A 27,684-nucleotide genomic window follows, 5' to 3' on the forward strand; every position below is an offset into this window, starting at 1 on the left:
ATCTGTGTTGCACTGCATGACCCTTCTAAAGAAGCATACTCTTCAGTAAAGATCCCAACTGAGAGGGATATGGGGGGGGATTTTTACCTCCCCTGTAAGTAAAATGACCTTCCAATACCCCATCGAATTACATACAAAATTCTGTCTATCATTCACAACCTATTATATAACTCCAATTCAGTCTGGCTTTGCTCATTATTGAGAATATACAGACCCACCAGACAACTCCTTTCCTTGGACAAATGCACACTGGAAATTCCTTCAGTAAGAACTGTCAGCCTAGCATTAACCAGAAAGCGAGCTTTTTCAGTCGCAGGCCCAATTTTATGGAACTCTCTTCCAGAATATATCCGTTTAACGGCAAATCCCAAAGAATTTAAAAAAATGTTGAAAATTTACCTTTTTACACGGGCTTATAATATACAATAGTGAACATTTCTTTTCTGAATTTTGCACCGCTTATGAAACTAACAACTTAATGTAAATGTGATGTATTTTAAATGATGTACGTTATGATACTATGTATTGTTTTATTGTAAATCGCTTAGATGGATAGATCTCTACCCCACCGTGCGATATATAAAAACTTTTAAATAAAATAAATGACCTAAAATAGTGTAGCTGGGTTTAAAAAAAGGTTTAGACAAGTTCCTGGTAGAAAAGTCCATAAAATAATGCATAAATAAATGGTGGCGTATGGAACACTCACATGTGGCATGATCGGTCAGCGACGAATGTATGGTGTCACTTCAAGCTAATCAAAAATATCAAGGCATTTCGTTTATTTGAAGAATAATCACTACAAAAGAGTAGTGATAAGGTGTACAATTCCTCAACATGGCCATGTTTCACACATGTGCTGTTTTGGGAGGATCACATAGGAGATTCTCATATCTACAGATAAGCTGCTGTAAAAGAGAACAGTGGGAAATAAAGAGGACCAATGATATGTGTGCCTAAGTCTGAAACCAACATGGAGATTGTGATCTACCCAGAAGAGTCTGCTGCCTTGGCTTCTTGCAGTTCTGGATATGTGACTCTTAAATGCCCTGTTGAGCCTGACCTAGAGAAATTCTAGGAGACATCTGCACAATAGCTGGAGCTGTCAAAAACTTGTGATAGAAGGTTACAATAAGCAGAAGGAAAAGGTCAGACCTCAGGCTAAACTTTCAATTACAGTAGCACTTGAAAAAAACTGCTTAAGCCATAAAGATCTCTCTGAGGATGAAAAAAATGAGACAAAGGACTAATGGAAGGAGATCAGGGTAACATAAGTCAAATGTGTCTCTCTTATGACATGCGAAACTGTGTACATGGCTTTCCCATAGGTTCATGCAACTTAGGAATTATTGCATGTTTTACCTATAACAAGCAGAACTCACTGACAGACAGAGTAGTGCTTCTCATGTGCTCCTGGCCAGAGAATTGCTTCTATTCTGTATCTCCCAAGGATATCTGTATTGCTTATTGATATAAAATTTAAAATAAAATTGAAATTTGCTTTACAAAACTTTTGTTGCACTCCTCCCGTGGCAGGCGCTTACCTTCGCGGCCCAGAGGCCGCAGCTGAAGCCATGGCCTCACCTGAGGTTGTCAACGCTGGGTGCTCCTGCGGTCTGGCTACCATCTTTCTGGTACAGCAGAAGCCGTGCCAGTCCTTCACCTCGCGGCCCAGAGGCTGCCATCTTGCCACTGCCGCTCCCCTGTGGCTGGGCCTGGAGGCCGCCGCGGCCTTTCCTACGGCTAGGAACGCCATCCTGGAACTTCCTCCTTCAGCGGCAGCACCCCGCCGTCCGTCGGGGCCTGCCCTGAGGCCCGCTCTCTCCTACTCATCTGCGGCAGGGATGCCACTGTCCAGGGTCCTGGACTTCCTGTTTCCTGCTCCTCCTTGGGGGCAGGCCTGCGGCTCTCTTCCCTTCTTAAAGGGACAGAGAGGTGTGATCCACCATGTAGCTCCTCCCTGGGAGTTGCCACCTCAGCCCTACAAAAGGGCCCCAAGCTCACTTCATCGTCGTCTTGGCAAGGAGCTAGTCTTCTGGGACTAGTCCTCCCTAGGACTCATTCGCTTCCATTCCTGCCTGGCATTCCAAGGTCTCTGATCCACGTCTCGTCTTCCTAGTGATCCTGATATCTTCGTCTCGTCTTCCAAAGTGGTCCTGATGTGGATCAGAGACCTTGGAAGACATCTCATCTTCCAAGTGATCCTAGTCTTCATCTCCTTGGTGGCAAGCCTCCTATAGATTCTGGCTTTTAACTTCCCTGCCACTGAGTTCCAGCTCAGTATTCCGACTCAGAGTTCTGCCTCTGAGGTCCTGACTCCGAGTTCCATCTCAGAGCATCTCCTTGAACTGTGGCCGGGTCTTCAGAGCTCCTTGCTCCTGCCTTCATCTCCTTTATGTGTAAGTTCCTCGTGTACATCCCAAGCTCCACGTCTACATTCCAAGCTCCAATGCCGTGACCTTCTTCTGCCTTTTGTCTGGCCTGCTGCCTCTGCTGCTCCCTGTGGCAGGTCGAAAGGGCTTGGAGTAGTCTGAGGACTACTCCGAGATCAACCTTGCATGATTGGTCTCACCAAGGCGTGCAGGTTGGCTAGGGCTTGGTCTTCTCCACTCCCTGACAAGGTATGTCCAACCGCAGGGGCACACAACTCTCACCCCCTAGCGCTCGTCATGTCCCAATTCTACAACTTTGGTGTGGTATCCTTGTGTCCGTGGAGAAGTGCCTTAAGTGTATTTGGCGCCTAACACACCACATTATGGAATTTAAATAGTTGAGCACATACCATTGTGTTAGAAGATTAAACTTTTGATTGTGTAGTGCACAAGTCTGCGGAACAATTAACAATATTAATAATAAGCCAAAATGTTGCCTTACAGATTTACAAAATCAGCAGAAACAAGAATAGTAAAAGGGGAAAAATACCTTAAGAAGACTTAGTGATTGTACAAAACGGATGCCACAGCATCCCCAGTAACTTTGCAAATAGCATACAGGAACCAATTAGCAATAATCAGAGTCTTGTAAAACAGTGCAATCCGCCAAAAAGAACCCTTCCAATCAGAATAGATCCCGTGACTGAGAGCTTCCAGTCAGGAGTAAAAGGTATAACACCAATCAGAAACTTTCCTGAAAAAAGGAACTACCAATCAGAATGCCTATACACAGGCCAGACAAGGGGGAGCCATTCTATTTCAGTTAAGCCTGGATGGAAGTAATGAATTAAGTTCTTTTCGAATGAGAGTAGAAGCAAAATCGCTGCCATGACTCAGCGGAGAGACCTGTTCTATTACAAAAAAATGTAAATTAGATATCAGTCCAAGTTCCTGCCAATGAGAAATTGATGGGGCTTCCTGGCAACCTGATTACAAAGCAGGAGCGTTGCTGGATAATTCTTGTTCTTAATGAATGAAGAGTTTTACCTAAATATAGTAAGGGACATGGACACATGACATATCACCCCATAGATTAGCAATTAGATTGATGTTTGAATGTGTAAAAGGATGCATAAAATTTGAAACAGAGAGAAATTATACATACTGAGCAATATGCACAAGGAAAGTGACCGAAGAGATTTGTGCCCAAAGGAGGAAGTGTGGATCTTAATTCAGAGGGTGATCTGAACAGTTGCGTCTGTACTCCCTAACATCTGAATTAACCCGCCACAGGAGATTTTGGGTGATACCGATGATGCCCCCGAAAAAACCATTGTGGCAAAACATATCTGGCAAAAAGTTTGAGTATTTGATGTTTGGCTTGCACTCTTCTGCAAATCAAGTTGAGACTTGCCAATCTATAATATATTGGGTGACATTATTCCAATTGTCTTCTACTATTTCTGTGAAGGTTGACTTTCTTGAGGAACTGAGAGTCAATCATATTGCTGGGTGATTGAACCTTTTGGACTGGAAGATAAATAATGAAAGGGACTTTCAATGTTCTTCAAATATCTTCGATGTCCTTTTGAGATTTACTTCTCATTACCCTTGCATTTTGAAGAGAAGAATGCACATAAATTGCTTATAAAGGATTATTGAATGCAATAGATGTGGTTTGTAGTACAGGCTGGTTTAATATGACACATGGTGTTTAACAGGGTGGGTTTTTCCATTTTAACTATTAGTTGGAATGTATGTGTGTGAATGTATGTGAAGTGTTTGTGTGATGTTTTTCTGATTTATATATGGTAGGTGTAGTTTTTAATTTTGATAATTGTGTTCTTTGAAAATGTGAGATGTATGATATATTTTTTAGATATTTTGTTTGTACCTTACATTTCCCTGTTGGGGAAATTTCTTGTCCCAGATAATCCCTAAGATTTTTGCCCTGAGTAAATGTGAAGCATGGCATCTCCCAAAAAATGGAATGAAGTGTAAGGATAGACCAATAACGTTTAATAATCAAAGTGACCTGATTAATTCGATATGAAAACGGCAGAATACATATTAAGTGTGTGCATTTTTCCTTGGGACGTTGTAAAAAGAGAGAGTCCCGATTTGATAAAGAGAGTCCTTTTGTAAGCGTGTTTAGCAATGCGGTGAGGACAGCCATGTGCACTGAAACAGGCTAACATAGATTGGGCTTGTGATATAAAATCCATTCAGGAGGAGCACAATCTTCATAACCTGAAAAATTGACTCAACTCAAGGGAATATTATCCTGTAGGGATAATAAAAAGTCCGTATACCATTGTTAAGGTGGAGTTACAGAAATCCACTTTTTATCTCTGGGATAAAAAGCATGTAACTTCTTTTGGGATCCTGCCAGGTTCTTGTGACCTGGATTGGCCACTGTTGGAAATAGGGTACTGGACTTGATGGACCTTTGGTCTGACCCAGTACAGCAAATATTATGTTGTTTTGTTCTTATGTACTATAGTTTGAGTGCTTATAAATGATGTTCAGAGGGATGAGACATTCTCTCATTCATGTATTCAAGATATTTTTTGCACTGAATTCTTTACCCTTTCACATGTACTGTGCACTTCATCTCTTTTAAGTCATTCTCTTAGAATCCAGGCAGTGTTGTCATAAAGCAGATCCAGGTTCCCTACTTGACAGTTTTTAGATGGAGCCAGTCTAATGTGGTGAGAAAAGAGAGTGTTTGCTAGAGGAGTAAAGGATATATATATATATATATGTTTTCCCGGAGAACTAAAACCCAAGGATTTCGAGGACATTATAGACCCCTATCCCTTTCACCTAAATCCCTGCCATAGATCTCTCAAAAAGTAACAATAGCTTTTCACCCAAACTTTCCCAGAATCCTAGGCCCGAGGAATACGAATACATTATAGACCCCGATCCCTTCTTCTGCTGTACATATGTTTCTTAATAGTTCTACTTTCCAGTTTAATTAGGCCTTTGTTTGTTTTCTGTAAATTCTTTAAATTCTTTATTGTTATGTGTTTCAATGTAAGCTGCCCCCAAGGCAACAGTTATATTTCCTTGTAAACCGGTGTGATATGTATATTATACAGGAACCTCGGTATATAAAAATTTAAAAATATATATATAGTGCACAGTACATGTGAAAGGGTAAAGAATTCAGTGCAAAAAATATCTTGCCTGTGCAGTTCTGATATGTGACTGAGAGAAGCCTAGTGAGTCAGAATCTAATTACAAAAAAAAAAAAAGCTACTACCAACCTTAGTCACAGATACTAGGCAACCAGCACAAATGGTAAAGGATAGATAGCAAATAGAAGCTGAAAGGCCCTGAGGTTTGAAGCAAATCTCTGATCTATACAGGTTTTAGACAGAGTATGCATCTCACAGGCACTTAGTACATTCAGAAGGTAGGTATACCTAAATGTAGCTGTAAAATGTCTGTATTAGTCTAGTGTGACACATGAGATATTGCCAACATTTTAATGGAAATGTTTCAAGTGTCAATACGCCTTCTCAGAATATTCAGTACTGGAGGTACAAGCAGTTCCATTCAGAAGGTGAGACTGCCTATATTTGGCATTTACCTCTTCTTTAATTACATGTTTCTAAAAAGGAGTCAGATTTCCCAAGTGTGCTTTCAGCTTTTGTGTGCTCATCTGTAAAGTAGTGTGTGCTTGCGGTCTTAAGTCTGCATGAATATGTGAAAGTAAAGGTCAATACTATATATTGTGATCCATTTTTATTGGACTAAAACTAGCATTTAGAAGCAGTACTGATGTAGAGAACATATTTCCTGAATGCTAGTCAAGAAATGTTTTAAATGTCCTATTAAAAAAAAAAAAAAATTCACTTTTTTTTTTTAAATTGACTTTTATTTTCATTTTTGCTCTTGTGATGGGCGACCATAAGGGACTATAAGTGCTTTTAATAAAGGATTCCTCCCCTATATGCAGGACGATAGCAAGTGGGCAAGAAGGGCAACCACCCTGGGCTCAAAGCTGAAGCGGGGGCGGGACCACCCCACCCTTCTAAGTCTGTCTGTCTGACTATGCAGAAAAGGGAAGGGGGGCACTATTTTTGTCCAGAGACTGGGCCCCACTTATATCACTTACATTTTGTGGGATTTGGGTTTCAGGTCAGGAGGAGGAAAGTAGCTCTTACTGTGTTTGATCTTTGAGTCTGAAGTGATGCTTCATTGCCCACATTGTCATTCAACAGTGGCAACTATTAATTTCTTAAAGCAGAATTTTGAGCAAATTGGTCAATTCCCCCCCCCCCCCTCCCACTGGAAAAAAAATCACACACACACAAAAAAAAATCTACCTCCTATATTTCTCCAATATAAAATTCTCAATTTTTTTTGACAAAACAAGCAGAGAACAAAATATGTACTTTTCATTTGAATATCTTATCCTTGTACCTTTTTTTTTTCCTTTTCTGAAATGATGAAACACACAACCAGAAAATGTGACATTGTCCACACCAAAGGCTTTTATTTGGTGTGGACAATAAGTTTTAGTTTTAGTTTGGGTTTTTTTTAATTTTTGCGAATCATTTACAACATTTTGCACATTCTCACACCTTTTGACAGATTGCCAGTTTATTTCTAGGTTAGAATAATTGTATCTCTAAGTTTAAACTGGGGGAGTGGGCTTTTATCATTTCCAGCACTGAAGGGGCACAGACCTGCCTGTTTTTTTCTGGTTATCCAGAATGAAGATAAATTAGATATATTTGCTTACATTTGCTCTAAGAAGCAAGTTAATTTGCATATTTTGGTTACGCTGAAAACCCGACCTTGTTTAAAGCTGTTGAAGAGCTTGAATGAATATTAAAAAAAACCCTCGTAATTATCCATGTTGGGTATTTGAGCGCAGTTTTCCTTCAACATGTACTCCACGGGCTATTTGGTTGCCATAGGTGTGCTCTCTCATATAGTTGTAACAGGATTGTACTTTTCATTCTGTATTATGGCGGGACTGCTAGTCAGCTCCTTGTTTGTATTTGGTTGATATAAATGCATAAATAAAAACTTTCAAAAAAAAAAAACCCTCGATCTTTGGGAATATTGTCTGCAAGAAATCAACTCCCTCCTCTCCAGTATGAATTTAATCCTAAATTCTTCAAAAACGGAACTCCTTCTCATATCCTCTGAGAACTGCCACACCCCCACAATTCCTCCAGCTAATTTACAAACAACAAAAGTAAGAGATTTGGGCGCAATCATCGATAATAGGCTTAACTTAAAAGCTTTCATAAACCAAACCACTAAAGACTGCTTTCATAAACTGCATGTTCTAAAAAGAATAAGACCACTGTTCCACAACCATGACTACAGGACTATCCTACAAGCAATAATCTTCTCCAAGTTAGACTATTGCAATTCTTTATTATTAGGTATCCCATCAGCACATACTAAACCGCTACAAATGGTTCAAAATACGGCAGCCAGAATTCTAACAAACACAAGGAGAAGAGAGCACATCTCCCCAATCCTTAAAGATTTACACTGGCTGCCAATCCATTTCAGAATTCTTTATAAGTCAATCACAATAATCTACAAAACTATCCAACAAATCGCTCCTCTCAACCTACAAATCCCTTTCATAAAGCATACATCCTCCAGACCCATAAGAGAGTACTACAAAGAGTCTCTGCAGGTACCGCCTTCCAAAACTTCCCTCCACATAACTTACAGAGATAGGGCTTTCTCCACAGCAGGACCCACTCTTTGGAACTCCATACCAACGGATCTAAGACAGGAACCCTGCTTACTGACATTCAGAAAAAGACTCAAAACATGGCTTTTCAAACAAGCCTTCCCAGACTCAGATTAAACCCAATTCTCTCCAACATTCAACCTCCAAGCAACAACTTTCTTTTTACAACCATCCTGGCAACCTACCCTAAGCATTATAAACATCCAGAATTTTCATTATTTCTGATCTCTTCTTTATTGTTAAAAACTACATTTATTTGAATTGATCAATTCATTGTAAATCACACACTTCCCTTTTTGGAAAGTCTACCATTTTACGGGTTAATATACTATGTTAAAGTTACTATCTTTTCTTCTTCTTGCTCCTAGTTGTACAACTCCTTGTTTTATTGTAACTGCATCTATAGTATGTTTAGTACATATTATCTCGTTCTCTGTTACGGTTATCACCCCATTGTTTATTGTAAACCGGCTTGATGTGACATTTTCACGAATGCCGGTATAGAAAAAATCTAAATAAATAAATAAATCTCAAGGTTAGGCTATACATAGATATGTTTTGGTAAAAAGCACAATATGGAATATATATTCTAAAACTACATGCTTGTAGACCTGAATTTTGCTGAGAACACTGAAGTCAGCTTTTTTTGTCATGTGTGTAATGTTAAAATGTAAATATATTTGTTTATGCTAAAGCAACACTATGATTTCCTTCTCCATGCAGCTCATACTCCAGATAACAGCTTTCTGGGATTTGTAGTAGAGCAACATCTTAATTCTAGTGATATCCAACACATGAATGACATCAAAAGGCAAAATCAGTCACTTGTTTATGGCAAGGTTGACAATTTCTGGAAGGTAAGATTATTTTTTATTGTTTTGGGGATCATAAATTCAGTTTCCTCAAGGGAAAACTGTTATTCAGCTTACAAAATTTGATGGTCCATGAATGTGTAAGAGATAAGTACTAGCAAATTAGGGTTTCCTCAGCAATTGAGTACAAATTTGATTGCTTGAGATCAAGTGAGTATTATGCTGAGAATTCCTCTTGTATATATTTAGTTCACTGCTAGAATGAGAAAACTAACATTCGATTGTCTTCTAAAAACATAGAAATTCAATGAAAAATTAGTGATTTAGTAAAATGTAAGTTGGGAGAAATGAGCTCATAAAACGAATTCCTGGTGGCTGTATGTGAATTAGGCAAGTCATTGTCACCTTGGATGATAATGTGTAGCTGGATATGATTGTTTTATGAGACTATAGGGAGAGGTGCCAAGTCTAAGGGCTTGTGTTGAGTCTGTGTTTGGGGATGGGATGAAACTTTTCTGTGTGTTTTTAAATGGATATTGAATAAGTGTGTGTTTTCCATTGCTCGCTCTCTAGAGGAGAATCATTAGGGCAATCGGAAAAGGACTGGGTATCTCTTACCTTTTAATTGAACTATGCAGCTGTCACAGTGATGTTTTGTGAAGTATTCCAATTATTACGTATTTGAGATCTGGTTATAGACAGAGGGTAACACAATAGAATAAAGCAGGAAAAAAAAAAAAAGACCACTTAGCCAATCCAGTTTGCCTAATTATTCTCATCCACACTACTAAGGATATTCCTAGCACTTCGACACATAGAATCTTGTTCCTTCTCCAAATCAGGTTTTATTGTCTTCTTCATTGATTCTCTACCATGCTGGGTAGGTGAGCATTCAAGATTCCATACTTCACCCAATCCCCAGGCCGACCAGCCCCACTCCACCTCCCACCACCCTTGCCTTATCACTGAGCTTCATAATAATCCAAACAGCTACCAAAATTAGTAATGCTATTGCCTAAACATCTGGTCTCCGAGTCTCACCATGGGTTTGTTTGGAGATTGATTGTTCAGACAACCTCTTCACTAGTTTTGGTAGTTGTTTAGCATTATGAAGTTAATACACAAATGCCAAATAGTAATGAGAGAGAGTACAATATACAAATCTTTCTTTGCTTTGAAATAGATGATAGGATTGTTATGTTAATCCACTTGCATATGTAATTGTTATTAAACTTTTATCCCACTGTGAGTGTCCCTAGCCCCCTCCTTAACCTGTGTGGGACCAGGTGGTCTACCTTAATCTCCACATAGAGAGCTCTGTAGGTGGGACCCTACTGGGCAGGGAGAGTCCTGTGGTTGGGACCCAGCTGGGGAGGTTAAGAGAGAGCCCAGCTGGGATCAGTAGGCCAAGCCCAGGTCTCCAGGAGAAGGCAGCTCCTGTGTATATCGCTGACCTACCAGTCAGGAGAAAGCAGCTCCTGTAACATTGCTGCCCTAACCATAAATCCAGGAAGTGGATGTTTATGTATCTAGGTTTACTGCTGAAGGTAAGCAGATATTTAAATGCAAATTGATATGCACTGTAAATAAAACACTGAGCACAAATCTTGACGTCTAATTTACAGTGTCACACATAGTGGAAGTTTGGGAATTTTTTCTCTATACAAGGCATAGAGAAAACTCAAGACTGTGAAAGAAAGTTTGTTGTGTGTATAGCCTGACAAGATGTTTGGAGGCAAAGCAGTGCTCTTAGAAGTATTCACAAGAGCAAAGAAAAGTTCAGAAGGGTGAGGCTCAGGGAGCACACAGAAGTAAAGTACTTCAAAATTGTGTGGCTCGGGGAGCACACAGAAGTAAAGAAGTTGAAAAAATGTTCTGTTGGCACACAGAAAACTGAGATGAGGAACTGTGGCTGTAAACAAGGTACAGGTCACAGGAGGAAACGGAGCACTGAGAGAACCTGTTCTAAACCGAGTATAGAGCACTAAGCTTGCTGGGCAGACTGGGTGGATCATTGTCCTTTTCTGCCATCATTTCGATGTTTGTTTGACTGTAAAAAGGGTGTGGCTCAGGGAGCACACAAATAGTTTAAAAGTTTTCACTATAGAGAGGGAATTGGTTTAATGGGCCTGGCTGTAAGAACATCCATAAGAGTGTTTGGAATTAAACAGACTATGGAAAGTAGCTTTGTCTGAGACAGACAAGAAAAAGCTGAAAAAGGAGGGTTTTTAACCTTTCGTTGTACCTTTGAAGGAAAAAAGACAGTACTAGTTGGGCACTGGGCTGGTGTTTGAACAGAATGTGGCCCAGCAAGTAAAGCTGCCAGAGTTGGCTGTGTGTGTTTGAACATGGCAGGGCCTTTCAAAGCTGCTGCCACAGAAAGCCTAGGCAGTGTTACTGAAAACCTGGAGTGGAACAGGTAGCAGAAGAGAAACCAGAGTGCATGGCAGAAGTAGAGAGCTATGTACTTTTGTGTGGTTGAACTTCCTACCTCTGGGGAGCAGGAGGGAAGAGAGAACCTCAGGCTGGAGGTATAGCCTCTAGAAAAGCAAGCCACAGTAATGGAGCCAGAGAAACCATTCCCAAGGGTCCAGGTCAGGCAGTGAAGTAAATACCTAAAGCGGCTGGACAAAGAGTGCCTACAGTTGCTAAATGGGATGCTTGCAGAGATTTCCCATATAGTAAGCGAGTTGTGGCAACTCGCTGAAGAGACAACTGGGGAAGCAGAGAAGGCACAACAGAGTGCAAAGCAAAAGACTTGCGATACCAGAGAGCTCATTGGGGAGCTCTAAAGAGTGGCCCAAGGAAAGAGGCAACATCGACTGCCCAGAAGAAGACAGCAGAGATAGGCCTGAGTGAGGAGCTACAGAAAAGCCAGAGAATGGCACCACAGAGAGTTCTGGGAAAGGTGCTGTATGGTACCCAAACACCACCACTGCGGAATGGCCAGAGGGAAGTGCTGCAGGTGGCGACAGTACGGATCAGTCAGGAAATGCCATGGAAGCCTGAAGGAAACAGAGTTGTGCAACAAGTGAAAAGAGAGACCATCACAGGAGCACCCAAAGAAATTCCAGAGAGTTTGGGCAGAGGAGAACTAGGAACCCAGAGTTGTATAAGATTCAAATGAAGGACTGGGGTTGGACATTGGAAAAAAGGCATACTTGGTGATAGTAAGGGGGGCTATGAGAGGTAACCTTAGCGACAAGGGGAGAGCACAACCCTGTAGCCCCACCCAAGAGTTTACCTGGCAGGAGGCTAGAAAGAGCATATTGGGGTGTCAAGCCACTTCCCTGGTTGGGATCCAGGATGAGTGAAGATGCTTGCCCCTATGGGATCAAGCTAAGGGGGGGGGAGAGTATGTGAAGAAATGTCCTTAGACCCTTTCCTTAACCTGTGTGGGACCAGTCTAGTTGACTGTTCCACCTTAATCCTCACAGAGGGAGAGAGCTCTGTGGGTGGGATCCTGCTGGCAAGGTGGGTCCTGTAGACAGGGCCCAGCTGGGATCAGTAGGCTAGGTCCAGGTCTCCAGGAGAAGGCAGCTCCTGTATTTATCAGTGTCCTACCAGCCAGGAGAAGGCAGCTCCTGTAACATTGCTGTCCTAACCATGAATCCAGGAAGTGGATGTTTGTGTATTTGTGTTTACAGATGCAGGTAAGCAGATATAGGAATGAAAATTGATGTGCACTGTAAATAAAACGCTGAACACAAGCCTTGACCGAACCCCTAGCTCTTAGCAGCAAACAGAGCAAATACATTTGAATCACAATAAATAGTAATAAAAGGCAAAAATAAACCATATACCAAAGCAAATATCACACGTATAAAGCTATCATTGGAACAAAACAATATAGTATACCTAATAATGTCACCCATTACTAATGATAACAATTTAAGGTTCCAACAATAACAGTACATAAAATTCAAATTATAGAGCAATTAAAAATCACAAGCAATACCAGCAAACATAAATGAATGTGGTCTCTTAGTCCCTGTAATCAGATAAATCCATGACAGAATAGCTAATTATAATTCCTTCTTCAACAGAAATTATATGTAGACTTAGGGCAGGTTACTTTATAATTGTGCATGGTGGAGTAAAGTCTGCACATACCTTTTTCATGCACACTTTTTATACTGAATTTTCTAAATGAGCTAAGTTTGCTCTGAAAATTTGTGCTCAAAATGCTCGAGTACGCGAACAATCTCACCCGCAGAAAGTTACACCTGCTCTGTTGAAAGGATAATTCGTGCGAGTGAATTTACACACATACTTACATTTTAAAATCGAAAAGGATATTATTCAAAGTACTTACCCTCATTCATAAGTCTATCTATCAAGACATGCAATGGTTCTCTGATCATTTTACATTCCGCACCTCAAAGAGACCAATAAAGAAAAATGCACCAAGCCAAACTCGTTTCTTCATCTCTTAAACATATAAACATGTTTCTACGAGAGACCGCTCATTCACGATTGCTGGAACCAACATCTGGAACAAAATGCCTACAGACCTGCGCCTGGAGCCCTGCCATAGGAAATTTAAACAGAACCTTAAAACCTGGCTGTTCAAACAAGCTTACACTCAATGATCATCTCCTCTACAGAAATGCTGAACACATGTTCCACACACAATACATTATCTTTCTTCAAATAGATATCTTTCTATAACTCCAGCTCTTCTAATGTTTCTAAATGTCCACTCTACACTCACCCATTGTAAAGACTGTTTTCGGATCCATTGATCTATACCAAATTAGTGAATCGCTTGTTGCTAAGTTATATTTAACTGTCACTGATTTCCCTTCCCGTATTAGGCATGTCTCAACTTGTTTTGTTTTTAATTTGTTTTTAATTGTTTGTAATGTTTCCTCTTAATTTCATTTGATTGTAAAGCCTGTTGCTGATTTATTGTTCCTTGTAAACCGAGGTGATGTTCTTAACGTGCCACGGTATATAAAAAAAATCACTAAATAAATATGTGTGTGTAAGTCTGAATTGGAGGGGTGGGCCCCGCAATGCCTCTCGGCAGTTCACGTAAAAGCAAGGCTTCGTTTGTGTCTGCCACTTCTTTTCAGACTTAAGAGGTAGCAGGGCAGTGGTGTTCTGCTCCAGCCCCTCCCCTTCAGGCAGCCTGCAGGGAAGGGGGTAAGACTGCAGCAGACAGAGCAGAGAACAGCCTCTTCACTCCCCAAGCCAGTCGTTTCCCTCCTGTTACCCCCTCCTCTCCTCTTCTACAGAGAGCAAGAGGAGAAGCGGCACTGAAGCAGGGTCTCCAGAACAAAAAAACAGACGTGAAAAAGAGTTGAATTAGCCAGTTTGAAACTTAAATGCTAGTAGTGCCAGTCGTCAAGGCTTCAGCGTTGGCCTTGATAACCACCACAGCTCACAGGTTTCAAACTTGTGCTAATTTGTGTCTGTTACCCCGAGGCTTAAATTTCTGGCGGAACAATCCAGAATGGCATTCTGCCATCTCTCTTCCAGGACACAAGGGGAGAGCAGAGGTGGCAATATAAATCAGTTCCAGCTTCCCCATGGAAGTGGAGCAGAGCTGGCGGTGCAAAATCCCTGGAGAAATGGAGCAGAGCCAGTGGTGGCCACCCAGGCCCCAGAGAAAGCAGGTCAGAGTGTCCTGGAGCTGCTTACTGAGAGACAAAAGCAGCCACATAGCTTTGATTTTTGTGCAGTTTCCTGGCACAATTTGAAAGGTAGAGCATGAGAGAGGATGGGAAACCAGAGAGACAAGAGTTGAGGTGAACACCTGTCAGGCCTACTACTTCTGCGGTTACTGGATATGTTCACGTGTGTATGTAAGAAAGAGTTCACGTTCGGCCCCCCACACAGGTCACACCAGACCCCAATCCTGCTCCTTCCCACTTTGCCTCATCTCCCTTGTGTACAAATTAAGTTAAGCCTTGAGTAAAGGTTTGCACGAGACCAGGTTGCATGCATAGTTTTTATGATCTGAGCCCTTAGCTATTTTAGTATGGCCATTTACACACATAAAACTGGGCTTCTTTATGCACGTAAATGACTTTCGAAAGCAAGCCCTTATTGGGGTCATTTTGTAACAACCCACATAAGAGTCAGCGAAAATACCCATATGTTATATGCCAGTTTTCAAAGTGAACTTATGCACACATTTGCTTTGAAAATGATCTAACCAAAACTTGTAATCACACAGTTGCACCTGTTAAAATGTACACAGGTATTGGTTGTTTATCAAAGCTGTAAAGAGTTGGAAGTTGGAGGAGAATTTGCTTACATACATATGAAAGGATAGATTTTGTATTTTTGCTGAGAAATTAGGTACCAGTGGTTCCAGCATATGAATACATGGCTTCTGAAGGAGCAATCCTTGTGGTCTCAAGTTCATACACATCATCTTTTGGATAATTCTTATTTTCAATTAAATACATCACAAAGTTGTGAAAACAAAGCAATTGAGTACAGTGCAACATTTTATAATCTTAAAAGCATTTATTTGGCATCATTAAGGACTTAACAAAGGAACACTGGCTCCACCCTTGAACCACACACCCCATTCTGCCCCAAATAAAACACAAGCAGCTCTTTTCTTCAATCATAAATGCATGATTTTATTTTTAACACTTTTCCAAGTGGAGAAACAGGCCACAGCTTTTAATAAAACCAAAATAACGATATATGTATGTATGTATGTATATATATATATATATATATATGTCAAACATATTTCAGGCAGTACTCAATTTGGAGACATTTATTTAGGAAGATGCAGTATTGTGCGCTCAGCCGCGCACACTGTTTAACCCACAGTTGGATGCGGGTTGAGTAGGCGCAACCTAATCACATTAGGCAATAACGGGATTAGCGCTTCCACGATGCAGCGAAACTAATAGCATCTATCACATGCGAATGCATGTTGATGAGGCTATTAGTTATTCACATGAAATTAAAAAAAAAAAATGTACGTCTAATACGCACACTTTTGCGCTCAGAAATTAACGCCTGCTTAGAGCAGGCTTTAATTTCTGTGCACTCTCAAACGTTGTACAGAAAAGCAGAAAATACTGCTTTTCCGTTCATCCTACTTAATATCGTTGTGGTATTAAGTTGGAGGAATGAAAGAGTTAAAAAAAAAAAAAAGTTTTAAAAAAAAGTGCTGGCAGTCAGGTTCAGGAAACCGATGCTCAGTTAACAAACATCCATTTTCAGAATCCGTGATTGTATGCCAGTTTAGAAAACGGACACCGATTAAATTCGGCATCCATTTTCTAAACTGGTGGACAGCCGGCCTCTCCCGGGCGCACGCTGTCAAGGAGGCGCCGGGGCGCGCAATCGATCCTAGCGCCTCTTTGACAGCACAGCCCCTAATTAAAACATTGCATGGCGCCCCCAGGAGAGGTGCCTGGGGGCGCGTTAGGAAAGCCGGCACCGAACACTCAGCACCCGCTTTCAGCACTTTGTTGTTTTTTGTTTTGTTTTTTTGTATCGGCCCGCTTATCGCCCTTTGACCTTTATTGGCCCCATTTCTTGTTTGGCTAGCTGCTAGGCCTTAACTGAAGTGGTTGCCCCTCATCCAGGCCTCGCCTTGCTAGATATTTTGGATCACGAAACAGCTGTGTCATATGTGTCCTTACAGCTTTTTTAACCTTATAATTTCCATAAATCATCCTGCATATGTAGTCTGAATAAACTTATTTTACAGCTTTTACGTTTTAACTTCCCCCTTAGTCACCCTTATTCATGGTCTGAGTCAAAGGTATATTATTTCCATACTGTTTGTAAATAAACTCGCTTCCATCACCAGCCCAGGCACACTCCTATCCAATGACACCTTGGCGTCCCCAGTTCTAATTATCCTCTTTTTACTGATGAGCTGCTGCCATAAGTAAGAGCTAGTAAAAGCCCCACTCCCCATCCCTCTTAATATTTTATCATGTTTTCAGCAGTTGACTGAATTGTTGTTAAATATGCTAGTGCTTCAGGTCTGTAAGGTGCATCCTATCTATCCTTCCATGCACCTTAACTCTTCATGCTTTATTTTAGTCCTGCACAAAGCTGCCTGCTTCTCTGTTCAACTTTTTTTTTTTCTCTTCTTGATTCCTCTTTGGGATCTGGCAGCCATTCCAGCCAGCCTTGAAATTTCATGAGACCAAACTTTACAAACTTTACAATTGCACTTGGCCATTATATATATATAAAATTTTATTTTATTTTTTAATTTTAATTTTTTTTTTTATCAGCATTATGTCTTCTTTTTGTACTTTTGATGTTCAGATTAATGCTGCTGTCCTTCCGCAAGTCATATTTCTCTGCACTGATGATGTGCCCCGTTCCTGTAAAATATCAATTTAGAATCGGACTGAACAGCTCAGAGAAGGATGCTCCTGGCCTGCACGTATTTTAAGCAAAGCTTGCCCGGTTTCAAAATTGCACAGGCTGAGCGGTGGGATGGCAGTTTCATCATTCTTTATGCAGTTTTGTAATACACGTAATCAGGATCTCTAATTGGTATAATAAGTGTAAAAAAAAAAAAAGAAAAGATGGTTGGATTTCCTGGAACATATTTTAATGAGGCTTATGCCTGGAGGGAAAAGGGTGAACAACCTAGATTTTTGCTTTTGTGTTTTTGTAAAGATGGTGCTATTTGATAGCTCTATAGGCAGTGATTCATTCCCCTTTCACACCTTTTCAGCCTGATAACTCAAAAGAAAGGAGGGCCAACTCTGTTTTAACTAGATTTAATTACTAAGATATTGAGTTCTGTAGATTGCAGAAAACTATATGACTTAGCCACACAATTTTCTGTTAAATTGTGTTTTGTTTTTGTTTTGTTTTTTAAGTCTCAAGGTAGTTTTTAATATAATGTGTCCCTTATGACAGATGGCAAATTGAATAACTGTGTTTTGGGGGATCTCCTGGGATGAACGTTGAACAGAGTCCCTACTGCGAGGCTGATCATGTTTAGCAGCCAACGCTTGTGACTTCAACTACTACTAATCAGCATTTCAGGAAGAGCAAGGCTCTGAGTATCACCCTTTGTTCAGATATAAAAGATTATCTACCAGTGATATGAACCTGGGAGTTGACTTGCATTTTTGCTCACTGGGAGATTAAAGTTAAAAGATTTCTAGAACAGTTTACAAATTTATGCAGATGTTGCAGTTTCTTTTGAGTATGTGTTTTTTTTCTCTGTTACCTTTTAAAATTAATTGCATTGATAGTGCATCAAATAACATTTCCGTGCTCTGAACCTGAACGGAATAGTTCAGGCTCTAATTATATTTTGTTCATAGCATATGAGCGCTCAGCAGAACAGCAGGAAATCTCTATCTTGGTGACAGTTTAGAAAGCTGTAGACCTAGTTTCTTGCCTTTCAAACATCTTTTCCTTACAAATGAATAGACTTTAAATTTTTTTTTTTTTTTTTTTAATGAGTACTTATGGATAGGTAAAGACCTCTCAATATAGTCCTTGTAGTTGCCCTGCCTGCAGGGCCGGCGTGTCCCAATAGGCAAACTAGGCAGTCGCCAAGGGCGCCAGCCATTAAGGGGCAGAAAAGACCTGCCATGTTGGGACTGCGAGCGGAGCCCATCCCACTCGCGGCCAAGAGGACTAGAGACTCTGCAAGCCGCGAGCAGCACCCATCCTGCTCGCGGCCGAGAAAAGCAGACACTCGGCGGGCTGCAAGCAGCACCTCTATTTCTGTGTGAGTATGAGAGGAATGGTGTTGGTGAGAAAGAGGGAGGGAACCTGAGTAAGGGTGTGTGTGTGTGAATGAGACAAAGAACCCAAGTGTCTCTAAGAGAGTGGGCCTGTCTGAATAAATGAGATTGGATCCAGGGCCTGGACCGGAGGAGGGGGTGCAAGGCAGAAGGTTTGCCTAGGGCACCTAATACCCTTGCTCTGGCCCTGCCTGCCACATAAATTTCCCTCATTTTCCCTTGTGCCACTGCCTTCTGTATCTGTTCCATGCATGCATTTGAAAGCTGTTGAATGAAGCCTTGATTGCTTCTGCTAAGGACCTGGCTTTCCACAAAAGCTCATGGGCAGATCTTATTTTCAGGCAAGGGACAGAAAATGCTGTACCACAGTTTTCCGGTTTCTGAAGCGATCATGCAATGCATTTGCATAAATTAGCGTGCTTTGGGGCGGATTTTCAAAGGGTTACGTGCATAAATCCAGGAGGATTTACGCGCGCCGGGCCTATTTTCAAAAGGCTCAGCGGCGCACGTAAAGCCCCGGGACGCATGTAAGTCCCATGGCTTGAAAAAAATGGGCGGGGCATGCTGGTCCAGGTGGAGGCGTGGCCAGAGGCCTCTGCAAGGCTGCTGCACCGGGAGATCGCGCGTCTCTGGCAGGCATAATTTGTCAGATAAAGGTACGATGTTCAGGTCATGCGAAGTCCCTTTCCTAATGGATTGTTGTAAATTGTTAGGCTCATAATCAGCAAGTGGCTAATTTTATTTTTGATCTCCCAAATGTCAGATATATATATAATGTGTGTGTATGTATGTATATATATATGTATATCTATATATATATGTGTATATGTATATATATATATATATATATAAATACCAAAAACAACTCCCTCCAGAGTAGAGTAAAAGCACAATTATTGTTTTTCAAAATATTCTTTATGAAAAATCACGCACAACAATAATCAAGATTTGAAACACACATCAAATTACAATGAACCTTCCCATTTCATCAATACATATCTCTCTAACCCTACTCACGTTAAAATCAATACTCATTCATACCCATCCATTTCACTCATATACCCATGCATATTGACAATTTTTTGTGCAAATTTTTATGCAAATATACCTTTAAACTTTTCAAGCAGGAATTACATGATATTAATTTCAGATCCTTCTAATGTTAACATTTATGTAAACCTTCTTTAAGCTTATAATCTTGATTAATGCCAACATAAATTACAGCAAAAATTACATGGTACCAATATTCATATTTATAATTCTAATTAATCCCAACTGGGCCCTCGTTTCGCCTTCCGGCTTCTTCAGGGGAATTTGAAGTGATTAAACCATAAAAGATCTATTTATCACACTCATATGAATTCTTGCCGTTCTAATAGAGGCACCATTGATCTTCATTAAATTTCCAACTGGTTATTTCGCATAGTCAATTTCTGCCTATAAATCATCTGACTTTACTTCTATGTACCGCTGTCTTAACCTCTCCCGACAATCATCATTCTAATTCAATCTCATGTTCCTTGTCTTGAATTTAACATAACTGCAACGGAAAGGTCATCACTTTCCTGTAATATCATTCGTCTTCTTTTTTTCCTGTATTTCACATCTCAAACTCTCATTACAACCGTAGTCTGTAATGAAATTTACTCACTTCCACGAGTTAACTCAGGACATATTCTCCCCTTCCGCTTGTGTTCTCAAAGATCAATGATGCCTCTATTATATATTATTATATTATAATTATTATATAATCAAGCCCCGCCCCTCCCCCGACGTCACCAGGGGCAGCTCCGACCGTTGAAAGGCGCCCTCGAACTGGCAGCCCACCCACCACCTTTGGGCGCCCTGCGGCCCTTCTCCATCGCCATGGGAAGAGAAGAAAAAAAATAACACCTGAAACTGATAAAGGAAAAAAAAAAAAACAGAACTGCAATGTGAGGGAGAGACCCGATCCGAAGCCCCCCGCCCCTCCCCCGACGTCACCAGGGGCAGCTCCGACCGTTGAAAGGCTCCCTGCCACCAGGCGCCGCGCTACAAAGGGGCCCTCCCCTTTGTGCACCCCTTAGTGCAGCCTGTAGTGCAAATGTCAGTTAATATCTTTGCAATTGAATATCTCCCCTTTGTTTAATACACTGTCTGTTATTCCTTTTTGCTCAATTGTTAAAAATCTTGCATTTTGAGCTTTTGTAAACCGTTGTGATGGCTTTACCGAATGACTGTATATAAAACTCAATAAATAAATAAAATATATATATACATATATACATACACACAGAGAGAGAGAGATTTTTGCACTGAAACTTACAGATTTTTCCAGTTTTATCAAATTATCTCTCCTATTTCCCCAATGTATCTGTCTACTATGAGACACCCTACTGGTCACTGGATTTTTACTCATGAAGCCATGTACTGCCACTGAGTTATGTAACCAGATCTGTGAATTTCATGTCAGCGTTTGCTGCTTTGAACTGTTTCAGGGCAGACTTGGACGTGGACATATCTCAATTAATATCCGTAGATGAGTTTTGTGACAACTGGGAAAAGGTCACAATGGGCTAGTAGCAGGCCATGTTCCCCAGTTGGCCAAACTGTTTCTTTTTATTTGCCTTAATCCTGTGGCCCTCACCATTTTTCTTCCCTTTAATGTGCCTCTTCCCATCTGAGTGTTCCCTTTCATTGCCTAGTTTATTTTCCCTTTGAGTCTGAAGGGCCTGCTTTTTGCCTCAGGTTTAAAAATGACTGACTGACTGATCAGATTCATTTCCTGATTGCTCATTCCAGGAGCAGTACAGAGAAGTTTTTTTATGAGGGTGAACATAAGTTTATCCATATAAAAACATGGCTTGAAAACTCCTCCCGCCCCCAGGTGCTATTGAACTGTGCACATACTTTCACCCCTATAAAATAGTGGGCAAGGTTAGGCTGATGGAGGGGAGAGTACATATGGGGATTGCATTTTCAAATCACCGTGTGTCTTCAATTCACCTGCGTTATGCGCACCACCTGCATTTTCAAAGGGAAACTCCATAAGAAGCTTTTTTTTTTCTTTCTAAAAAGCTTGCAGGCCCATGGTTACTCTGTCGCTGGTTGGATTATATTTTCCACTTTACACACTGAAGTTTTGATTTTGGGATGGGGTTTGTAGGAACGTTTTGGTTTCTGAGGTTGTGAAATAATTTGCAGTCATTCTACTTTATATTGTGGTAAGTTGTTTTGATTTTAGAAGCAGATCAAGCTTGATCCGGCAGCATGCACGTGAATTTGTGCAGAACAATGAACACTTGTATCCTGGGGTGCATTGCTCTCTCTGTATAGTGTGCTGGTTCACCCTCTCTCTCTCATCTTGACCACTGATGTTTCTGCATCTGTTTTTCACACTAAAGTTAAATCCCCTCTCTTGCCAGAAAATTTGGTTGGCAGTAAAGAGAATGTTGCTCCTTTGGGCTCAGCTCTTATCAAATACAGGTAATGGCATAGCTAAGTTAAGGGGCTGTTTGTTTTTCTGTGGTGTGTCTTGACTGATAGATTTCTTAGGTTGATTGGGATTTAATTATTTGCTTGCATGCTTCTAGATTATTTGGGGTCTGGGAGTGGCGGGGAGACCATGAAGAAACTATTGCATTCAAGTAGCTTTAAAAATACCACTAAAAGAGGTTGTTCTTTATATATATATATATATATATATATATATATATATATATATACACACACACACAGGCTATTTTTTTTATTTACTGTTCATCTTTAGAGTGAAAAAACAAGTGTGATAAGCCCTCAGGAATCCTATCAAAATATTTACATTACTGTTCAGGCCACAGCTGCTTTTGTTTCTCATTCCAGTACCATTGCACCATATATGTAGAATTGCCCAAGATAATAAAAAACATCTCAGAAATTAATTAAGCTACTAGGACAACCATGGAAGGGCCATAATCTCTGTGCCATTCCCCATAGATTTCTTTGGAGAAAATTAGTCACGGAATGACATGGGACCAGTTTCTCCCCACCCTGTTGGCTCTTCTAGCTTGTTGTAAACAATCCACCACCAGTACCCGGGAACAGGGCTGCTGCAGTTACCAAAACTCAAAGCAATTTTTAAATTGTCCTTCCTGAGTGCTTGGTGAGTCCCTGTGCTTTTTCTGCCCAGGAGCCAAGGCACTTACAGGAGACGAGCGTAATCACTCTTGCTTTCACAGCGAGCCCCTCCTCAGAGACTGCAGAGCACTTATTCACCTGGCACAGTGTCCAGAAACCAGATTCTGTTAATGGGGGACAGGCTGACCTGCAAGGCCTAGGGGGATCACACTGAAATGATTAAGAAATAATAATAAATAAAAAGTCCACATTCCAAGTGTTGTGTTCCAAAAGAGGAAGCAATTTTACAGAACACAAAACAAAGTGAAGGGACACAAACAAATAGTTCTGATAGTAGCAGACAAAGAAAAGTTCCGATGCAGTTCTTAAGCTCAGAATGCACCTTGAGTAGATCAGTGGCAGGAGACTTTGCACTTCCTTGAATCCTAAAAGGTCTTTCTTCCCCGATAGCTCCTCTGAAATTAGGAATCCTCTTTTGGTCTCCAACAGTATCAAATACCTTGTTGCGCACTGAAGTCTTCCAGACAAATCCCCTGTTCCTGTAGGGCTTAGGAAGAAGGAATCCTCCTGAGTCCGTTGGCATGAACTCCACTTGGAATTCTTTTCCAACCCGATGAGAAAGGACAGTGATCTCTCTGTGGACGGAAAACAAGGCGCCCTGCCCTCCTCTCTTCTGGAGCCAGGATATATGCAGCAGCCTCCTGCTGTCTTTCCTCAGCTTCTTCATCCACAACTCCTCTCTTAGCACTCTGTTTTGTTTTTTTTTTAACTTTTTGACTGATCCACCCTTTAGGGCAGGGCTTCCCAAACTATGGGTCGGGACCCCAAATGGGGTCACAAAACCTTCAGCTGGGGTCACAGGTTCCTCAAACAGCCGTGCTCTTCAGGTGCCAGCAACATTAATAGCGGACGTTAGCATGAGGCCTGTGAGCCAGCACACACTAACAGGCCCTGTAGTGATCCCACCCTCCCATGAGTTTCCATGGTAATGGGGAAAGACCTGCTCGAGGTGGGATCAGAGCCCGTAAACTTGCACTGGCTCAGGCCTTGTGCTGACTTTCATTACTAATGCTGCTGCCGCCTGCTGATCCACCATTGGGCTTGGGAGCAGCCACGAGGGAGGACTGAGTGTGCATAGGCCGGTGGAGACTGCCACTGCTTCTCTCTTTCCACATAGCACAACCACTGAACTTACCCAAAAGAAAAATGTTGCCCCTTTCAGCTGCCTGCCCTCTCCCATCAGTTGTCATCCAGGGCCAAAGGAAAATAGGGAGGCTGTTTGGAGAAGGGGGCTGCTTGAAGAGATGGATCAGATGCAGGAGGGTTCAATCAGCTAGAGAGGGATTAGCTATGGAGGATGAGAGAAGAGGAATATCAGAAGATCAACCAGGGAAGAGGAGTTGGGGGCTGAGAGAAGGACTGGAAATGAGGCTGGGAGATATGAGAGAGAGGATGGGAGATGAGATTGAAGAGGGAATGGGAGATAGGGCAAGAGAGAGGGGATGACAGATGGGTCAGTAAGTAGGTGGTTAGAAAAGACTTGGGGGCGAGAGAGAAGCAGCTAGGGGGATATGAAAATGGCTGAAGAGGGTGAGAAGGGATGGGCTGGGGAGGTGGAAGAAGCTGGGAGATGTAAGAGGGGCTGAGGTTGAAAAAGGAGTTCTGCTGGAGGGGAGGAGGTTAAGAGAATGGATTGACTGGTGTGGGTGGAGGTTGAGAGGCTGAATCAGCTGGAGTGCAGGGGAGGGTGCAGTGACTATTGGAGGAGGACTGCATCCTTACTAATTTGTTTTGGTCGTTTTTGGGGGTCATATGAATTTTCAAGTGCTAAAATGGGGTCAAATTGGCTAAAGGATTGGGAAGCCCTGCTTTAGGGGATGGTCCCTGCTATACTCTGAATACTCCCATTACTGTAATGTTCCTGTAATAGGAAGGCCTAGCCAACCCTACACTAGTGTTCATTCCTCCAGCTTAAGTCATTTTTTTCCCCTTACTCACATTAGCTTTTTCTATTTCACATCCCACTGACTTAAAGGGGGGTGGTAAAGGTTAATTCATTTCTCTTTGCTGGGGTTGCTACTTCCTGCTCAATTAGAGGACATTTCTTTAATGCAGTTTCTGGCCATTTAATATTGTAATTGGTTTGTAACTTTTGTAAACCACTTTGATGCACATGGTTAAAGTGATCTATAAATTTTAATAAACTAAACCAAATATTAGCCCCACCTAAATCATATTCTTTTAAAATTCCTAAAGTTTTCTGTAAAATGATATTTGTTGGTGAAATTTACATTTTTGCTAGGCTATTTATTAATCATTTTAAGCAGAACTGTCTAGTTTTTGTTTGTATATTGTTTTTAGAGTTTAACATGAAAAACTCAGTTAGAAGCTTAGGAATAGATCCTAGGCCGGTGGAATAGATCCTCCCTGGCACCATGTAGGAGGAGAGCTGTGGCTTTGTAGATCTTAGTTGAGCACAGGTAAGAACTGAGCATTGAAGATGATCGGCAAGCTAAGATTTTTTTTTTTTTATTGCGATCTGTTTTTATATATTTGAATATTACATATTTTTTGGAACTACTCAGTTTAAAAGCATAGATAAAATACGCAAGTGTTTTTTCAAGTATGTAACAATTATATAAGATAACCCAACATTTCTTTGTCATCTGCAATTTTTTAGAATTGCTTTCATGTTTAGTGTTAATAAAAAAAAAAAAATAAATAAATCATAATAGTGCAAGTTTCTACGTAGTCCTATGGAGTCTATAACTATGGATATTAAAGCTGGCCAATAGAACAAGAATTGAGTTTTTTCCACTGTATTTTGCGTTTTATATCATTTTCCCTGATTTGATTACATTTATATTTTCTGTTTTGTGTGTTAGCAACTGTAGCAGTAGTTTCATAAAGTCATGGATTATTCTGGAAGTTTTCTAGCTCTGTTGCTCATTCTATAGTCGTAATTGTGCTCAGCAAATTTCCAGTACCTCCTAATCGCACGAGAAAATAGAGCAGCTTTTTACAATGCAGCGAGCAAGCAACGTTCCAGTAGCGCAATTGTTATGCGCATATCCCGACAGAGCTCCTGATCTCCAGGGACGTGAGGCGAAAAGAAGCTCAGAGTATTCACGTGCAAATTAGCGTTGGGACGGTAACTTTTAAACAGGGGCAAGGGCGCACGTTTGCCGGCTCACACCCGTGGATGCAGTTATTTTAAAACCTACACGCTTTGGGGCAGATTTTAATACCTACTCGCGGGCATAGATTTGTGCGCGCAACCCGGCCGATCCCTAGGGGAGCCCCGAAGGCTTTCCCTGTTCCCTCCGAGGCCGAAATCGGAGCGGCCTCGGAGGGAACTTTCCTTCTGCCCACCAGCCCTACCTAAACCCCCCCCCCCTCCCATACCTTTGTTTTGCAAGTTGCGCCTGCTGGCCTAGAGGCCCTACGGAGGCCTCTGGCCACGCCCCCGCCACAGACTGCCCACGCCCCTCCCCTTTTTTCAAGCCCCGGGACATACGCGCGTCCCGGGGCTTGCACGTGTCGCCGGGCCTATGCAAAATATGCTCGGCGCGCATAACCCACCTACACGCATAAATCCAGCTAGATTTACGCGCGTAGGGCTTTTAAAATCTGCCCCTATATGCGCGCGTTATAAAATAGGCCGAGCATGCACCCATGTACGCACAAATCCCACTTCCACCGTGTAAATGGGGGGATTTTAAAAGGGACGCATATCCACGTCATTGACAGTTTCACCAGTTCATTCCCAGTTCATCCAGGCAAGCCCCCTAGTTTAATGGCCTCCCTTTCCCCCTGTTAACGCTGACCCTTAAAACCCTGCTGACATGTCTATATTTTCTTTTCTTTTATGACTTACACACCATCCATAGCAGAAGTAAAGTTACGCGGTAGGGGACTGGTAGCGCACTAGTTTCAGTGACAAATCCCAGGGGTGCCCATGCCCTGCCCTGCCCATTTTTTGGGACTTCTCGTTTGTGCATGCAGCGGGAGATATGCGCGTTCTCAGGTGGCTTTTATAATCTGCTCAGCATGCGCCAGCCCAACATATTCACGTTTATCTCCTGGTTTTAGCGCTCGCCGGGCTTTTAAAATTCACCTTGAAGAGCATCTTATGAATTTCTACAAACTCTTTCCAAAACTGTTTGTTACCACCAGATTTAAAAAGCCTTACTTGTACATAGGGACCTTTTTTGCTTTCAGTTTTATTTTTTTTTCCCCAGGAGTTTATTAGTGTTTGCTTATAAGGAACTTTAAAATGGGAGAAAATCAGTGGGGGTGGGGGGCATTTATTCCCAACCTGGAATGGCTCCTTGCAGTTCCATAGCACCTGGCAAGCCTTTTTCACTTACCTACTTCATTTAGAAATAATTATTTTCAACGTACTGGAAAATGGTAAGGACCTATTCTTCTAGGCGGCCATCTAGTTAGCTCTTACAGCTTCTTCAGGGTTTGTAATGTTTTCAAGTGTAGGTGCTTTTCATCCTTTTGCTATCCCTGTGCAGTTATTTTGTGTTAATATCCGTTTATATTAAAGTCTTACTTATTCCTACTTTTTTTTTTTTCATGTTGTGCTGTAAGCCAGGGTCTGTCTTGAAACAGAAAAGTTCAGTGCAGTATTTCTTTAATTATAAAATGAGAATTTCTAGTGACTTGGATATATAGTTTAATATATTTGTGCAAATACACTACAAGGCTTTAAAGTGAAAAGCTCAGTTTATTTTTATTTTAGATATCTCAGTGGATTCTAAGATGTGGGGTTTTTTTTACATTTCCCTATGGGCTGTGTGCTTGATGCATTCCAATCCTGTGTCCTGTGTTGAGCTTGGCTCTGATAAAGCAGCCACACCCACTGTGCTCCTCCGTGGAAAGAAATGTGTGGCTTTGGGGGATGGACCGAAGAAGTAGCTTACACCTGCTGTATCCCACTAGTGCACTGTGGC

General features: G+C 41.4%; 1 protein-coding gene across 3 annotated transcripts in view; it reads left to right on the plus strand.

The window, feature by feature from the left end:
* MGAT5 (alpha-1,6-mannosylglycoprotein 6-beta-N-acetylglucosaminyltransferase) overlaps nucleotides 1–27,684 on the plus strand; it is a 422,238-nt gene that overhangs the window by 302,472 nt on the left and 92,082 nt on the right. For all 3 annotated transcript variants that reach the window (XM_029605357.1, XM_029605355.1, XM_029605356.1), the window contains one exon: nucleotides 8,830–8,963. In XM_029605357.1, coding sequence (XP_029461217.1) covers nucleotides 8,830–8,963 — 134 coding nt within the window. The remainder of the gene's footprint in view (nucleotides 1–8,829; nucleotides 8,964–27,684) is intronic.

The sequence above is a fragment of the Rhinatrema bivittatum genome, chromosome 6 (assembly GCF_901001135.1).
Source record: "Rhinatrema bivittatum chromosome 6, aRhiBiv1.1, whole genome shotgun sequence".
Classification (NCBI taxonomy): Eukaryota; Metazoa; Chordata; class Amphibia; order Gymnophiona; family Rhinatrematidae; genus Rhinatrema; species Rhinatrema bivittatum.